Source organism: Vanessa tameamea, chromosome 6 (genome assembly GCF_037043105.1).
Source record: "Vanessa tameamea isolate UH-Manoa-2023 chromosome 6, ilVanTame1 primary haplotype, whole genome shotgun sequence".
NCBI lineage: Eukaryota > Metazoa > Arthropoda > Insecta > Lepidoptera > Nymphalidae > Vanessa > Vanessa tameamea.
Window position 1 is genome coordinate 2,123,241 of NC_087314.1, and position 19,452 is coordinate 2,142,692.

General features: G+C 34.6%; 1 protein-coding gene across 5 annotated transcripts in view; it reads right to left on the reverse strand.

The window, feature by feature from the left end:
* Nucleotides 1-596: 596 nt before the first annotated feature.
* LOC113393478 (uncharacterized) overlaps nt 597-19,452 on the reverse strand; it is a 45,710-nt gene continuing 26,854 nt past the window's right edge. For 2 of the 5 annotated variants that reach the window (XM_064215218.1, XM_026630367.2), the window contains exons 4-11: nt 14,491-14,629; nt 4,861-4,977; nt 4,379-4,627; nt 3,742-3,846; nt 3,036-3,266; nt 2,374-2,533; nt 1,971-2,101; nt 597-1,497 (exon numbers count right to left, since the gene is read on the reverse strand). In XM_064215218.1, the coding sequence (XP_064071288.1) occupies nt 1,363-1,497; nt 1,971-2,101; nt 2,374-2,533; nt 3,036-3,266; nt 3,742-3,846; nt 4,379-4,627; nt 4,861-4,977; nt 14,491-14,629 (1,267 nt within the window). In that variant the 3' untranslated portion in view covers nt 597-1,362. Of the gene's footprint in view, nt 1,498-1,949; nt 2,102-2,373; nt 2,534-3,035; nt 3,267-3,741; nt 3,847-4,378; nt 4,628-4,860; nt 4,978-14,490; nt 14,630-19,452 lie in introns of those variants that run through there. The other 3 variants (XM_026630368.2, XM_026630369.2, XM_064215219.1) reach the window with 3 other exon arrangements.

Consider the following 19,452-nt stretch of genomic DNA (forward strand, 5'->3'; position numbering starts at 1 on the left):
TATATTCTAGATTGAAGCTAATTAAAATTGGGACGTTAAATTTTACCCTTTATTTATTTATTATTCATTTAAAACAAAAACCTAAACCGAAACAAGTAAATCAGTCTTGAGTGATTCTTGCTTGACATACTACGTTTATCATTTACTTTTTTCTTTTTTTTACTGTTAAAGTCGTGTATATAGCGTTTAAGATGTATCATTACGACGTAATAATAATAAAATAAATAATAATTGTTTTGCTATCGTTACAAAGCCGCAATAGTTTAGTAGAATTAACTTGTAAATTATCTTTTTCTTTTCCTTAATTTGTGTTTTTAATTGAATTCGCTTAAGTTTTGATAGCTGTTTGAAACTGCCACACGTCTACCACCGTCCGCACTGAATCAGTGTGGTCGAACAAGCTCCAAACCTTACCTTTAAGCGGATAGAAAATCTATGCCCAGACGTGGGGCATTTACTTTTAATAATGTTGTTATTATTTAAAAGAAAATATTTAATTATCAAACTGATATAATTTATATCATCCTATATATATATTTTAACATCAATTAGGATTAATTTTACGCAATGAGGGACACATATCGCTAGAAAATATAATATATAACTACAAAATTTCAAGAAGAACTACAGAAGGACAGAATATTACTTACGTATACATAAATTAGTCTAACTATCGAACGTTAGTTGTAGACAAAACATTAACTTCATAACAATTACGCTTAGAATTTTCAAAGATTTAGATGATATCATATAAAATAGATATTTATCTTCTCAAACATTTATTTACAAAAGAAAGGGAGCTATTACAAAGATGTTATATCTAAGAAGTATTTTAATATAAGCTGATATTTTAAAAATATGTTATTGAATCTAAGACTTATTGGTACTTACACGAACTAATGGGTTTACCCTTTACTTGGTGTTATGCGTTATGGTAATACGTTATATTAATGTCACAAAAATATGTTTATGTTTATGGTAATCTCTATTTATGATTATTTAATCTGTGGTCAATACAATGTTTATTGCTACGAATTAATTGTTTAGAATTGAGCTTTCCGTATCTAATCACCTTTAAACCTATCTAGTACAAACAGGATCATCCATTGTAATGAATTTAATTAGAATCGTATTAGTATCTTAATTGGTTATTGTTACTAGACATTTAATTTACTATTAATTACAAACATTCATAAGAAAGTGTTACACACTAAACGGATACATTAGGAGGACACAAGAATCCGTGCTACTTCTACGAGACGATGGCTCCATCTGATATTAATACGGCATGGAAGGTAGCAGGCAGGCGGATACGTGTGGCAACTGCCGCGAGTCGCGGGAGTCGACCGCGGCGCGGGCGCTTCATATGGCGGGCAGGAGCGGGCTCGGGGAGCGAGGCCGCCGCACACTGCCGCTCCACGACTCCATCATATCCTCGTCTCCCTGCACACGCGCACTCGACATACTCTCAGCATCACACTCCTCAACCTCCCAACTCTGAGATCGAGATTTTGAGATCATTTTAACGGGAGTAGGGCGGCTAGGGGACGCTACCACTTGGATAAACAGCCAATCGTCTTACACAAGCCACTGACATACATGAAAACATACGGACACATGCAATCTCGTTTGAAACCGAATAACACATAATATAATACAACTTTGTTTTAATCAAAAATACACATAGAATAACAACACCAAAAATTCAATTCAAGAATTATTCTTGAATCGAATTGAAACTTGAAGATCAAAATTATATAAAAATATAAATAGTTCATACAGCCCAGGCAGCGAGTAGTAACAAACATACATACTTACACACATACATGTATTTGTCGATAGCTAACAGATCTAAATTATCAAAAATGCACATTACAAAAACTCGCTAAGGTCACTAGGGGGTGCGTGCGGGTCGTGCGAGTATAAACCACGTATTACGGTGTCAACACTTACATATAAGAGGTAATTACCATCATCGTGTGTGGTGCGGGCACGGAGTGCGGGGGCGGAGCGGGCGGTGCCATAGGTGGGGGCGGAGCGGGCGGCGGCTCAGGGGACGCCGCCGCCGGCGAGAAAGACGACGGCGCGAGAGGAGACTGGGCTATAACAAACCATCGCATTTATCTGAAGATCCCCAACTGAATACCCAAAACTACCAAATTCTATTGTCTATTTACATAACATAATTTTATAAAGATTATGCAAGATTTAATCAACAAACAATTTTAGGAAATTTGTCACAGAATAAATTAATCTTAAAAATAACTTAAGTAATAATTATTATTCACACGTTTTTCTTATTTAATACAATTATTGTATCTAATTAAAATTATAATTCCTGCACATACGCAATTACAGGTCATTAAAACTTACCGGCCGCAGTAAGAGCGAGTACAAACTGGCTCCAATGCACGCAGCATCCACAGCACAGCTGAAGTGCCGCGCGGCGCAAAGCGCGGTGAAGCGCTAAGAACAGCAGAGGATTGACCGCTGCGTGCACGTACGATATGTGCAGAGTTATTTGGAAATATAGCTGTTGAAAATAATTAGCTGTAGTAAAAGGTTTTCAAAATCAAAATATACAACACTGGTCAATATCTATAAAATTTAAAAGGATAAAAATATTCCGTCGCATTAAAAATATAATCCCTTCTGCAGATTAAATAAAGTTTCTATAAGTAGCCTACATCAATAATAACCAATATGCGTTTAAACAAATATCCAATTAAACCTTTTTGAACGAACTTAACTTGAATATAACAATTGTTTTAGAAGTATAGCGGAATATATAGGTATATGTTGAGCGATTTGTACTCGTGACATCACGGATAGACGACAGGTTTCCATATATTTTACAGATTTTATTGGAAACATATATAATATCCTATTTATTTAAAGATTCATATTTTGTTTTAATTTTAAAATAACCAATTGCCCTTATACATCGTATGTATTTTAAGATTTTTGAACATCAAAACGAATTTCAGTTAGACCACATTTAAATATCGAACTTGGGAACGTTAGGGCAAACTCACCTCGTATGCTACATGCGATGTCAATGCCGGATGGTGCAGCAAGGTTATTATAAATAGTGGTCCCCAAAAGAGGACATATGCAGCGGTGATAACTAGGAACATTCGCACACGTCGAACCCCTTCACGTTCTACTCTAGCGAGATACCCTCTAAGCCTCCGACCACCTCCAAGAGGTAAATTGGCACTCCCAGTAGGTCGGCATTGACCATCAGCCAAAGCCCCATCTACTGTCTGAAAGAGTTATTATTTTAATTTATGTGCTTGCTGTAATAACTTTTTGGAGGAAAATAGATAAAGAATAATAAATATTAAAAAAAATACAAGACAATTAGAATCTGATCTATATATGTATATCTAAATCATTAAGGTCAGGTATATCAAGGAAACTAATTAATTTAAAATATTTTATTAAAATAAGTCAAAAATGTTAATATAGAATAGTACTGAGTTTTTTTTTAATGTAAATAAGATGCATAAAGAAACATAAACGGTATTTTGCTGAAGTATTTACAAATACGTATATAAGGCTTTTTGTTGTGAAGAAGTTTGAAAAGTTTTGTGAAGAATAAATTAATATTCTAATTCATAAATTACGAACCAGAGGACGGAGATTTATTATCTCCAAAAAATTCTATGCCAGCACACCTTTAAAATTATCTAGATGAGAGAATTACGTCTACGCATGCAATGCATGCATAATACATACCCTCGGTCCAACGCTGTTTGGAAGTGAATCCATGCGCCTGTTGTCTCCAGCCATGCTGACGAGCGTGGTTACTAGACCAGCTACTCGTACGGCTTCTACGTTAGCCTGCATGCGATAAGATTTAAATTTTATCCAAATTTTGACACTCGTGCTCCAATTTTGAAACGGAACTTGAGACGTCGGTAAACCAATTTCGGAACGCATGCCGCCGTCGTGGCCACGTGACGCCATTCCAAATAAGTTCATGCACGAAAATTTAAATCTTATACATAAAGTTAGGTGAATATTGGCAATACACCAACTCAACTTATATACTTTTTATACATTGCTCGTTGCAATCGCTGACGTTGCGACGAAAACGACTCGTGTAGCGAAAGACTTTTCGGAAAACTTGAAACAAACAACTGTCGTAATGGTAATATAGCAACGCGCTACCCTCGGCGTCGCTATTGCTAGTTTTATTGGCTATAAGCGATGAATGATATGCAATATCGTATCTAAGCATGGAGAAGTGAAACGAACTAATTACACTTAATACGATGAATGTGATGCAAATAGTGGAAGCATTTGATAAGTTAGTTAAACTTCTCCAAACCGCTCTGTGTCATCATACTCATTAATATAAATGATTACTAACCTTAGTGAGGTCTCGGTGGAGTTTCCGTAAATGGAATAGTGTCAATCCAACGCAAACGGTGTTAACGCCAATCCACAGGGCATTTAGGACGTAATGTCTGAAAGGCCCTCGAACTAAGGGGCAGGACGGCGATGGACCGTAAGACCCGTAAGAGCCGGCGCTCGCTGCCAATGCTCCAGATAAGAATGTTGGTCCAAGGTTTATAGTAATTGACGCAAACCATATCATAAATGTGCCGAAAAGGACACACTGCAAAAAAAGTGCATGATTTAAAAAAAATTAACACTTTTGTAGTTTAAATGAACAATATTGAAATCCGTATTGAATTATAATTGAAGTGTTTACCTACGAGAATATAAGGAAAATATATTTTTAACAGTATATAACATATTTCATTGCGATCATAAATTTATATATATTTTTTCCAAATGCGTATCTCGGCTAAATAATACCAACTTAACGTTTAAGAAAGACAAAGGTACCTGAGGACTGTCCATTAGCAAGGGAGCCGATAAATCAGCTTGCTCTTCCTCGTTTTCAGGAAAAATGGGGCTGTCGTTGAGGACCGTCGTCAGCATATTTACTGTGGATACTGTTACCTACGAGAAAATGTTTTTTTGTTACAATAGTGTCGAAGAAACAAATGCATTCAAACTCGGTTGAATTTTGATATAGAGGACAAATTATTATTGGACACACTTGTGATGAAAATGTATTTATATTTATAACAACAGGTTTGTGTATAAAAGAAAATTAATTGCGTTACTCTTCTTTGTTATTATAAAGAAAGAAGTTAAAATAAATTACATTTAATAAAACTTTATGATTCGAAAGGTCCAGTGGTGTTGAGATGAATGACGCACATATGTTAGAAGATTGGGGATTCAAATCCGGGCATCCGGCAGCACAACTCAATCTTCATGTACTTAATTCATATCGTGCTTGGCAGTAAAGGAAAACATAATGAGAAATCTTCCAAGTATCGAATGAGAATATGTATTTACCAAGGAGCATTGGACATTAGAGCAGCGTAGTGTTATACGCTCCAAAGTTTTTCGTCAGAAATGAGACGCCTTATATCATTGGTTGGATTCAAACATGGACCAATAGGCTATTTGACTGGTTTTTAAAATGCATTTTATATTATTTATTAGAGGTTAAGGAACCCGTAAAAGTTGCCTTTTTTAATTCTGGTACATATTTGCTGAAAAATATCAAAATAAAAATTCCATATTTAAATAGCCCGCGAAAACGCTACTTTGACAATATGGCGCTGCAATGGGGTCGGTGACGTCACTTGCCTGTATTGTAATCTGTGGTACAAATAGTAGGCAAACGAGGTTAATAAGCAAGTGACGTCATAATAAGCCCGACCAATCGGGAGCGTTTTGTGTCACGTGACAAACGTTTAAAAAAATGCATTTTTATTTATGGATTTTTGAATAAATTAATTATAATTTCAACTTTCGTTGATAAATAACTATTTTTAAACTCATAATTTATGCTGATTACAATAATTGACACTTTATTTATAACGGTTACAATACGTTTCGGATTCTAATTCTTCCAAAAAGAAAAGTCAGCTGAATTGTAACTGGGGTAGTTTTGGTATTTTATAACGGTTACTACACGTTCTAAATTTTAATTCGATCCAAATTCAAACAGCAACGACTATGTTTTAATTCAATAGCGATAAATAACAGTTTGCTAGTAAAATTTTCTTAAGTCCATTAAATGATTTCTTGTATAGTGATTGTGACTTATTTATATAACAAACCAAGACATGTACTAAGGTTGAAGCAATTACAAAGAAATAACTAAATATTTCAGCCGTTTTCTAGAAAAACGCTATATTTTCGCTCGGGATTTAAATCTAAAGTTCGTACATCCTTTACACTTTGATTGACATTGATGAATCACCAAGTTTATAGTCGTTTTAAGACCATCTAACTTATATCACTGGTAATACTAAGATCACGATCATTTTTAGTCTTTTCTTTAAATAGTTTTTTTCTGATCACCAGAATTATTTTCGAATTATCTATTCTAATATTATAAATGCGAAAGTAACTCTGTCTGTCTGTTACGCTTTAACGGCCAAACCAATATAACGAATTTTATGAATTTTGGTATGAAACAAGAGACCCAAGGAACCGTGATGTTAATCTGACGACCGAGCACCAAAACGCAAGCGAAACCGCGGGCGACAACAAGTTATTGATATATTTTCTATTGTTTTTAGTAACCATTACAATACAATTAGTATTGTGTATAAACCATTATTTCCTAAATGTAAATATTCAAGTAGAACCGGAGCAAAGTTAAACCGAAGCACCACTGAATTCCTATTTGATTAATTTTTGTTTATAATTCATCGCATGTTTAGTGGTGAAACAAAAGATCATGATATACATCTGTTTAAATTCAATGATATTCTGTTCATGAGGATATAAATCTGTTTAATTTCAATGATATTCTGTCACGTGTTTATCTACCGACGTGACTACATTTTAACAGCTGAAAGTAGTTCCAAACTTTAACTCCAAAGGCAGATAAAGTCTTAGATCATCAGGACGTTCAGAGGCTGTCATTTTTATTTACTTTAATCATGTACAACTTTTAAAAATCCATTCTAATATGTAAATCACAAGAATAGTGTTATCTTATAAGCTCTTAAAACTTCGATATATCAACGTTGTGGAGACACAAGAGGGTTTTTGTGCTAGTTTCGAACAAAGGCTGTTATCAGCCAGGCGAAACGCCTATGCTATCGACGCCGGCCGTGAGTTCGAACACAAAATCTCTTTTGGATTCCATTGGCAACCTGCCACTAAGCAATCAGGGTTTTACGATGCAGGTAATTAAAATCTAATCAAGTGTCCATTCCCTAATTATTCAACGAGTTTTCGACTTTTACCTAAAATAACAAAATCCGCTATGGCACAGTGGTGAAAATACGTGAAATTTTGCCAAAACGTTCAGGTTAAAAACATATTGATCGGCGTTAGAGAAATACGTCGTAAGGTAACCTATTAAGCGTATGTATGAAAATCTCTCACATAATATATGTACAACACCCGCGATGTAGTCAAGGATAAGAAACCCAAACCCAGCAAATAATTATATATTAAACCTAACATTCTTTATTAAATAGATTACTTGGTGGTAGGGCTTTGTGCAAGGGTGAGTGAGCCAGTGTAATCACAGGCACAAGGGACATATCATCTTAGTTCCCAAGGTTGGTGGCGCATAGGTTATGTAGGGAATGGTTATTTTTTTTTTTTTTTTATACTAGTGGTGGCAAACGAGCAGGAGGCTCACCTGATGGAAAGTGACTACCACCGCCCATGGACATCTGCAACACCGGGGGGCTTGCAGGTGCGTTGCCGGCCTTTCAGGAAAGAGTACGCTCTTTTCTTGAAGGTTCCTAAGTCGTATCGGTTCGGAAAAACCGCCGGCGAAAGCTGGTTCCACAGAGTGGTTGTGCGAGGCAGAAAGTGTCTTAAAAATCGCGCTGTTGTGGATTTTCGGACATCTAGGTGGTGCGGGTGATATTTGGTTAATATTTTTTTGCAGCGCCTTTGTCTATGGGCGGTGGTGACCACTTACCATTAGGTGGCCCATATGCTCGTCCGCCAACCAAAGTCATAAAAAAAACCATAGTTCAAGATTACAACTTTACAATAGAGAATTGAGATACACATTTTAAGTTCATGTAGGTTCATTAGATGTGACCCTAACCTTATCTGCAATCAAGCACGTATGTCGTTAACATTAAACAGCTCAACTAAAATTTGGTCAAACTTCAAGTTTCAAAGGGAAATAACTGGAGTAAGGATAAGAGGACAGTCTAACTATGATCTTAACAGCTTTAATATACACAACTTATTATTGCACACAAATGCTTGGGTAACTTCTAAACTCTGTTGTGTTATTTATATAAAATTATGTAAGTAAGTTGGTATTTAAAATTAATTTAGTACTCGGTGGTGAAGGAAAACATCTATCGATGAGAATCTGCCACATGTATGCACCAACCCATAATGGGGCAGCGCGGTAGAGTAAGCTCCAAGCCTTCTCGTGGAAAAGGGAGAGGAAGCTTTTGCCTTCTCGTGGAAAAGGGAGAGGAAGCTTTTGCCCAACAGTGGGATATTCACAGGCTGTTATTTATTTATTTACTATCGAGGTAGGTTTTTTATATTATTACAGTAAATAAATTCGCAGCAGCAAATCACAGCACCGTCAAGAAATAAGCTCTTCTTTCAACAATATCTTCTATAAGACTTAATTTTATATATAGTTCTCAGAAAAAATTACATTCCGAACCGACATTTAATTTAATTAAATACTGGAACATGATGATTCAAGTGCTGTCATGAGGCGACTTTAATAAAAATATATTTAGATTTAAATAAACAGACACCTAAACAGATAAAAACAGTGGGTACATTTATTCAAATCAATTAAAGTACAATCAACGAAGACTAACAAGCTTTTTATCATTAATATACTCTTTAGATTTATATTTACGTAAATTTAAATTTTAATATATGTGGAATAAACATATAACATAATCAGCCTGTAAATTTCCCACTGCTGGGCTAAGGCCTCCTCTCCCGTTGAGGAGAAGGTATGGAGCATATTCCACCACGCTGCTCCAATGCGGGTTGGTGGAATACACATGTGGCAGAATTTCGTTGAAATTAGACACATGCAGGTTTCCTCAGGATGTTTTCCTTCACCGCCGAGCACGAGATGAATTATAAACACAAATTAAGCACATGAAAATTCAGTGGTGCCTGCCTGGGTTTGAACCCGAAATCATCGGTTAAGATGCACGCGTTCTAACCATCTCGGCTCGGCATATGTGGAATGTTATTATAGAAACGAATACCGAGCTGCAAGAAGGAGCTGAAATAAACTTAGTGTTATAAGTTTACCTTTAAGTTTCTGTCTTAAAATATCTATGTTATTGTGATTATACGTAATATTGTCGTAAATATATTCTGATGACTGATGCAACTCTAAGTGCGTACTTTATTAAAATCATCCCGACAAATTATCTGTGAGATTCACCATTGTAGTCCTGAGATTTATAATACGGACTCGATAATATTTGGGACGTTTGGTTTTAACAGTCAGTGAACCGCCGCGCTGCGGTCACGATCCCTCGGCGCGGCTTCTCATTGAAATAACTTCGAATCTAAGGTTAACAAGTTCTCCCTCAAGTCAACTCTCGCTCAAACTTTATGTAATCAGCGTTATAACTTATATTTCTGAATGTCACTTCTGAAAACAGAAATAAACTTCAAGCTCGAAGTTAAATTTGTTTTTTTATTATCGTAGTACTGATTTTTGTTGCGATAAATATAAGAATGTAATGAGATTATTTAATTAAATTAAAGTTTTTAATACATTTGTAATTATCTGTTATATTTAAATGTCACACTGCTGAACTAATTCTTATTATCTTTTTGAGGAAGAGGTTTTCAACTTGTTCCACCATGCTTCAGTAATGTGGGTTGGTTGTTTTCCATCCATCGAATAAAGGTTTCATCGCGATGTTTTCCTTCACAGCGAACCACGAGATGATGAAAAACAAATGAAGCACATGAAAATTTAATGATGCTTGCTTAGGTTTGAACTTGCTAATAATTTGTTAAGATTCACGTGTTCTAACCACTGGGCTATCTCTTCGTTTTTATAAAACAATTATTAAAGTAAAATTTCATGTGTAAAATCTTTCTCTCTCTCTAGCTGGACAAAGTTTTATTAAATTTCATAATATAAACACGAAAATGTCCAAACATGAAACAAGTACAATTTTCCGAATGCGTCAAAAGCTTTTTAAGTTTAATATATTCTGGACGAATAAATCTCTTCGACTTGACCGTCGTCAAGCTACGTGGATTTTCAATTTCCTTTTAGAAATTGAGTTTTTTATGTCAGTGAACATATTCGCGGGTCATTATCGAAATATTGAACGCTATGACACTTACTTTTCAAAAATCGAACACGTTACGGCTTATTAAATATTGAATATAAATTTCTGATGAATTATAGGTTAGGGAAAAATAAACCGAGGGGCCGAGATGGCCCAGTGGTTAGAACGCGTGCATCCTAACCGATGATTGCGGGTTCAAACCCAGGCAAGCACCACTGAATTTTCATGTGCTTAATTTGTGTTTATAATTCATCTCGTGCTCAGCGGTGAAGGAAAAGATCTTGAGGAAACCTGCATGTGTCTAATTTCAACGAAATTCTTCCACATGTGTATTCCACCAACCCGTATTGGAGCAGCGTGGTGGAATATGCTCCAAACCTTCTACTCAATGGGAGAGGAGACCTTAGCCCACCAGTGGGAAATTTACAGACTTGATATTAATGTAATGCAATGAAAAATAGAAATAAAAGAGCTCGGTTCAATTTAAATTTATTTCACCGAATGAAAATATTTTTAGAGACCGTCGCATAAAATATTAAATTGACAATCCACTGAAGTAAGTATTACTGGCCAGTAGGAGGCAACTCTTTTATAGTAAAAGACATATAAAATACTTTTTGCAAGAGATTGTTTTGCCTATGAAAATCAATTGATAATTAAACATCTCTATAAAAAAAAAAATAAGATTTATCTTTTAATATGCAATATTCTTCTGAACATTTTTTTACTGGTAAACCGGGAATCAGCAGTTACTACACCAATGTCGCAGTAATATAGGTTACTCTTCTGTCTCTGAAAGGTATCTTATGACATAGGTATCCATGCAGTTGCCAGTTTTTATACAGCTTAGCATTAATATTGCTATGTAATTTCAGGTAAAATCACATAATATCTTGAAATCCGTTTATGTGGAAATTGTTTATAATTTTTACAGTACTAGTGTGGCTTAGAAGACCTAAGACATATCATCTGGACCATAAATTTGCCTAACTATTTAAAATTAAATTAAAAAAAAAACATCGATGCATGTTCAATTTAAAAATAACGTATATATTCAATTTATATTAAAAAAAAAAACAGACTAACAAAAATAGATAGTGCTGGCTGAATTCATTCGAACCTCCCGAATTAGTTCTATATTTAAAAATAGTTATAGTTTTCATTTTGTCTATAGAAATGAATGTCGTAAATATCTGTTTGTGATTAATGAACTTCGAATCTGTTTAAACGATTACAATAAACATATATGGCGTATGTATTTTTCCATAGAGAAGTTTTATACAGTATATATGTATGTAGTTTTAACTCTGTAAACAATCACAGACGGTAACCCGTCAATATGATGGCTTTGGCAATTTTTATACATTAATTGAACACATATTTTCGTACAGATCGTTTCGGATAGCTTGAAAACAAATTAAATGACGTCTAGTAAGGCATGCTAGTATTCTATTATATTAGTAGATGCCATCCCGACATCAGACGATTATTTATATATCTTAAAAGACGTTCTAAAAAAATAGCCAATCTAAGTTGAACTATTTCATATTTAAATTGTTTAACTTGAGAAAAGCGCCTGTCTAAAAGACGGCTTGTGCTATGGGTTAGAGTGAGAGAGGAGGAGCCTACCGCGGCAGCGGTATGCGTGAGAGAAAGGGAAGCTAGACCGTAATGCGTTACGTAACGAAAAAAATAATCTTTTTTTTTGTAAAATTTTTCATGTGATCGATATAAATACTTAGAATATTTAAAATTAGAGAACAATATCTGCCGACAAACTGTTCTGTAATTTGATAAATTTATATTTCAATTACATAAGAAATAAATACAAATACTTAATTACATATAGATACTGTTACTCGTTATAAATAGCATGCGATTGAATATATATATCAGGATTATTTTTTGACACAGAATCAGGATTATAGGATATGTAATTAAATTGCTACTTCTAGCTCTGCTTTCTATTACTAGTTCTGTTACGCAGTGCGGACTGCGGCCTTATATTTCGTTGACTTCACTCCCCGTTATTAATATCAATTGCGATGCATGCATCTTCGTACATTTCAATGCTTTGAAATTGGATATTAATTTTCAATTAGCGAAATTGTTTACATTCAATATGATTTAGACTCAAATTCATCGATGTTATTAAATTTTGTATCAATTCACACGGTTTACGTATTACGTAATTCGATAATTACGTAAACTTTCAGCCACGCGGTATTTTAATGGACCGATTGTGTACACAATATACAAAACAATACTATAACGAAGGACTTAATTTTCTTATAATTTGATTTAAGAATACTACGAATAGTGCATCGATTTTTTTCAAATTGTTATGATATTTAGATATATGTTATTAATTTTATATTTATATATAAAGGTTCAAGAAATGTCATCGATAAAACCATCTTTTTAGTAAGTAGAAATTTATGGGGTTTATTACAAACTGCTCCACTCCGGGTTAGTACATAAACATATAGTATTAATTGGGTCAGACATAAGTCTGGAATCTTTGATCAAGATCAAAGAGAGTCCCATCTGGGTCATCTTGCCTCCCAAAATTAAATTATTTTAATGAGAATATTTTTAAAGGAGCAAGTATGTTACTGACAGAGGTCAAACGAGTTCAAACTCGTTGAACTTACTGACTACAGTCAACCATAAGTGTGCAAAGGAACAACTTGATACTAAAATTGAACTTAGTAAAAAGTGGGTTATTTAGTTTACTTACAATGTCACAGAGGAAGTAAATAAGTTAAAATATTACATGCAAAGTAGCATCAATAACTAAAGGTACCTTCAATTTTAAAAGGAACTTATTGTTTCATAATATATTTTTTATATTTTTTTTCTTCTTTTTAGATGAACATTCAACGAATGTTTTCTTATATTATACATTTTTAACTAAATAGTAAGTAATATATTACAGTAACAGCCTGTATATTTCCCACTGCTGGGCTAAGGCCTACTCTTCCTTGGAGGAGGAGGTTAGGAGCATATTCCACCACGCTGCTCCAATACGGTTTGGTGGAATACACATGTGGCAGAATTTCGTTGAAATTAGACACATGCAGATTTCCTCACGATGTTTTTCTTCACCGCCGAGCACGAAATAAGCATTTATTTATTTCAGGAAACAACAGAAGCATAAAAACTAATCGGTGCTTGTCTGGGTTTGAACCCGCAATCATCGGTTAAGATGCACGCGTTCTAACCACTGGGAGATCTCGGTTCTCGTAATATATTATAAGATTATTATTATTTATTATTAGTTGAAAATTAGAAAGTAGTCAAAATTCTTCATCATTAGATTTGCCTGAATTGTGAACTTTAAGAACAACTAATAACCGTATAATGTGAAGTAAAATCAAAAGGTCACTGAACGATAAAACTAACTCAGTTTTTTGGCAAGAATAATATCACTTAGTCTACATTTATACAGATTTGTAAGCATTTTCGGTTGTAAGATATTCCGTGTGGTACATGGTGTTGTGGTTGGCTGTGGTCCAAAAAAATAATTGGATCTTTGCATATGTGCAAAGTATAGAAAAATTCATGAGCCGCAATTTTCCGGGAGGTAACTTTGCAATCGTATAACAGCTTACGAAGTGCCTTAGACTAAAGAAAAACATCATTTTAAAAAAAACATTTTTTCGTCAAGTGCAGTGCAATGTAATTTCACTGGAAATCAATTAAGATCTGAATATGAATTCAAATTAAGTCTTAAATTAATAAAATGAACGATTGCTTTTTGCACTGTATCGCGCAAGAACTCATCTACACGAGCGTAGGCACGACTATGTGCTACTGCTATAATATTGTATCATGCTCCCCAAGTATTGAATCAATCAGCGCTTGTTGTGGCAAGCTTTCGCGAATGTTCGCGCGCAAACGCAAGCAGGCTGGCTTAAATCTACGCAAATGCTCTGATTTTCGACAGATGTATTTATAAAATAAATAATGATCATATACATAAAAAATTAATAATTATGCTTAACATGTATGTGACATATTATATTCGTAAATTTGTATTTTATACAACATATTGATATCAAATAAATAATCTCGATTTACTACTAGGTTATGAAGTTAATAAAAAATTAAAGTAAAAGTGTATATCTAATTCCTTAACAAGAAATAATACAATACGAGTACTCACAAGTAATAGAAATGCTGTTTCCACTAACGAGCACTTGTAGACTGGCTGGCAGCGGAACACGGCGATACCGAGGGGCAACAGTATGGCTGCGCGTGCGCAGTCTACGATCGCTTGGTGGAAAAGGAGTCCGTGTGACCACCTGTGAAATGTATAAATATACTTTATATTGTGATTCATTCATTCATCATTCAGTTTCAGCGACTTATTATTTTCTAATATTGATTATTCGTTTACATAATAAATAAATATTGTACTTATGAATGCTTTTATTTAACATCATCTTGCAATTGCATTTTAATCAGTTATTATATGCTATAATTCATTTGATTAAGGTAACATGAATTATTTTTTTAAACAGCTTTCCTTTTTTATAAAATATCTTACTCTAGTTTTCTCACGCCGCTTTTTTCACGCGCGAGGGGGGGGGGCGGCGTTTGCTATGTACTTTTTGAGATTGTAATCTATCTCTGTGGCAAAATTATTTAGACCCAAGCTATCTAGAATGAGAAAATATAGAATAACTAATTCAAATAGATCTATATCGACTAGGTCTCCTATTTTATTGCCAAAAATTTCGGATTTTTTGTTGCGTACGAACTTGTTATATCAGGGTCAGCCACTTTAGAATTACCATAAGGAGAACTATGACCCTCGTCAATGATTATATTATTATTCGTATGGATTGGCATATTGGATGGGGCTATCGTGTTAACACGCTGCCACCCTCAAAAGGGTCTGATCCCTTATATGAGTATCACCATTGAACCGTCGCGTTTCGTCAGGCATTTTAATATAACGAAACATATGTCACATTATTAATATAGTACAGAGAAACCAATTCATTTACTTTTATGAAAAAGTATATCTTAAGTATTGATAACTTTTTAACTTCAGAATTAAAAAGAAATTCATCAAATGTCTCAAGTGATATCCACTTAATATTTAAAAAAAAAAACATTTAATATTTAAACCCAAAAGGTATTTAGTAACAATCTCAGGAAGAAAGGAACAAGATCCTTATTATTTGATATTTAAATAGTAAATATATATACTTTTGAATGTGATTTCCATGTCTCTCCTGATTCTGACTGTTCCTTTTATTTGCCTTATTTTATCTTACATTCATTCAACATTATTACTTGTTCCTTCATCTTTCTCTAAAAATAAGTTCAACAGACGGGCGCATTAAATTGCCGTTCATTTCTGTTTGAATTTTCAAAAGCACGCTAAATTTCGTATAACTTAAGACGTCTTTGAGCTTCACGAAGAAGAAAATAGCACATCTAGGTATTTTTGAAGTATTTACATGATTATTATATAAAAACTATATTTGGGATAGCGAAGTCCGATGGCTCAATATGATATCTGAAGTCAAGACTTTAAATGTCTTACAAGTGGGCTAAGTTGCCTCTTATCTTGAAAGGACAGTACTGCAAGTAGAATATATTTATTATTATGATCAATTCGTTTCCGCCTGCTTCTTCCACATTTGTTGGAAGTTGAGCGTTTCGCGTGTTAGGTACATTTTCCGGGATATAAAGTAACCAATAATTAAAAGAGCCGAAATGGCCCAGTAGTTAGAACGCATACATCTTAACCGATGATCGCGGGTTTCAAACCAAGGCAAGCAACACTGATTTCCATGTGTGTTTAATTTATGTTTATAATTCATCTCGTGCTCGGCGGTGAAGGAAAACATCGTGAAGAAACCTGCATGTGTTTAATTTCAACGAAATTCAGCCACATGTGAATCCACCAACCCGCATTGGAGCAGTGTGGTGGAAAATGCTCCTAACCTTCTTCTCAAAGGTAGAGGAGGCCTTAGCCCAGGAGGGAAATTTACAGATTGTACATGTGAAAGTAACCTATCAGCTATTTGAGACTATCTCTGCGACATATTTCATTCAGTTCCTCATCTATAATGGCCTTCGAAACTTTCACATTTATATTTTTAGTATGATTGAAATATCCTTTCTTAGAATAAATTGGGTTTCATAATCAAATTAGAAAATAAAAATAAAGTTGGTCATATTTAATCATTTCTGTTTCGACATACTATTTGTAATATTACACAAGGATATGTCTATGAAAAAACATATCAGCCCAAAGCGTTTTCACTTTAATAATGTAAATCATATTCCTTCCACATAGAAATATAAAATTTCACGCTTTCTGGTTATGCGAAGTTGTTCACAAGTAATCTCCGTCATATCTCGTCGGGTCTGAGTTTTGCAATCTTTAAATTTACGTTATTTTGTTTATCATACGAAAATAACTTAAGTGCTCCAATTCCAAATCCGAAAACTACACGAGTTGAAATTAAATCATAGCACACTTGGTGGCTTTTTGCAAGGCTGTCCGGGTAAATACCACCCATTAATGATATTTTACCGCCAAATAGCAACACTTAATATTATTGAGTTCCGATTTGAAAAACGAATGAGCCAGTAAATATAAATAAATATTGGACAACATCACATACATTACTCTGATCCCAATGTAAGAAGCTAAAGCACTTGTGTTATGGAAAATCAGAAGTAACGACGGTACCACAAACACCGAGACCCAAGACAACATAGAAAACTAATGAACTTTTTCTACATCGACTCGGCCGGGAATCGAACCCGGTACCTCGGAGCGGCGTACCCATGAAAACCGGTGTACACACTTCTCGACCACGGAGGTCGTCGCCAGAGTAACTACAGACACAAGAAATACCACATATCAGGTCCTAGGTTTTGTGTCGCCTTGGTGTGATGTAAGGAATGATTAATATTTATTACCGCGCCGACGTGATCTCTAACCATCATGAATATTTTGAGAGTTCTCCGACAATTTATTTTTATATTGTTTTGCAAAATGAGCCACCTGATGGTATGTCGTCACCACCGCCCATAGACAATGGCGTTGTAAGAAATATTAGTCAATCCTTAAATCGCAAATGGGAACTAAAATGTTATGTCCCTCTTGCCTGCGGTCACAGTTAAAATTTTTTAGAGTTAGAAAAATCGATAAAAGAACATTTATTAAATATAGTAACATTTATTAAAACATCGTCACGTTATCTGTGATAAGCATAATTATACAAATTGTTTAAAGATAAATTTTAAAGATTTTTGCTTTTAATTGTCTTTAAGCTCTCCCTTCATAAATAAAATTATTCAATTCAGTCAAAGCATATCAGACATCTGGAGGAATTCATATATCACAATATGATACAAGATAATACATGAACAATGACTAAAATATTTCACTGAGATACTATACTCTAAACCATCATAACATATTCCAAGTTACCAACTAAGCCAGAAACCCTTTTGTTCAAGGACAGCTGTTTACGCTAAGACCTCACGTAGTAATATTGAATTATTGCGGGCCCAAAATATTTGCACATAAAGGGAACCCAAAATAGTATGCGATTCAAACGGGTCATCTAAAACAAATGCCTCAAGTAACATGGCTTTCGTACAAATATATTAAATTTCTAAATTGTATGTTGTTATGATTGCCTGGTTGGTCTTGCAGCTAGATATAAGACTGCAGATCTCGAAGTCCTGAGTTCTAACCTAATAGTAACAGCCAAAAGTCTAAAACTTGGAAATATGTACATTAACGTTCCTTATAAAACACGTAAAGGCGTTCGTCTTGCGCCTGAATCCTTTCCGGTCATGTCGGATTTGCCATCCCATCGGACTGATATTCACATTAAGGATGCACCATCAATCTTGGGATCTATATTACGTCCGTTGTACATGTAGTTACAATTTTGCTCACCTACCCTTCAAACTGGAACACAACAAATCAAATCAAAACAATTCCTTTAGAAGCATTTGAGTTATTAAAGACTAACACCGGATTGAAAAAGAAAATACCCTGACCTGAGAGGAACCGACACTATACTAAGTCCACCAGACAAGAGATAATACTAAGTATTGTGGTTTTGGGGTGGAATGTACGATGAGTGCCGCTTTGGTCTAGTGGCTTGATATACCACAGATCCCGAGATTCTGGAATCAAACCCCAGGTCGGGCCAAAAAAAAGTTATCGAGTTTTTCTAATAAATAAATATCAGTAATAGCCCCAAATTTCGAATTTGGAAGGATGTACACTCCCGCGCCTTGGAAAGAATGTAAAGTCTTTGGACCTGAGCCTGAAAACTTTCTGGTCGTGGTGGGTTTGCCGATCCATCGGATTGTGAGAGTTACGGATGATACTATAATATCTCCTGTGTAGTCCTGACTGGTTTCCCACGAGATTTGTCGCCGTGACCGAAATCTACCATTACTATACCCAAACAGAGTCGCACAAAGCTCTAACAACAAGTAAAACATGAACGTTTAGTATTAATCATATTCGTTTTTGCGTGAATCCAGAAAAACAAACCTACGAAACTTATATATTTATAGCATTAGTCTGATTACATGGGGTATGAAAGAACGCGTAGCCATATTGTTAACATTTTGTTTACACTATAGTACCAACATATGGAAAGATTGTTTGGCACGACGATAATTGTATCTATGTATATTAAATAAATAATTAAGAAGACATTTTAACGTAATTAAAATTGTGTGGTTGTTTGAAATTGGTAGCTCGTATAATTTATTTCAAAATTAGCTTCGAAGGCAAAACTTAATTGTACCATAGAGAAATTAGAGCATATAGATTATATCATAAATAACAAACACAGCTGCGCACACGGTGACGCTGTAAAGACCAGTCGGGCTAACAGCAAAATGACACACAGAAACAAAAAAAAAATGCACTGTAGAGTATTAGCTTGTTAGTCGTCGGAGGGGGCGCTTGAATCGTAACGATCATTATTATACTAATTACTCTGTTTTGTTAAACTTAATCATCTGATGTTTATGTTATAGAAACTAAAAGTCTAATTGTGTATTGAACGATTCTTTTTTTAAATTAATTCCTCTTCTGTTCTCTTAAAAAATGCACTTGGAAGAC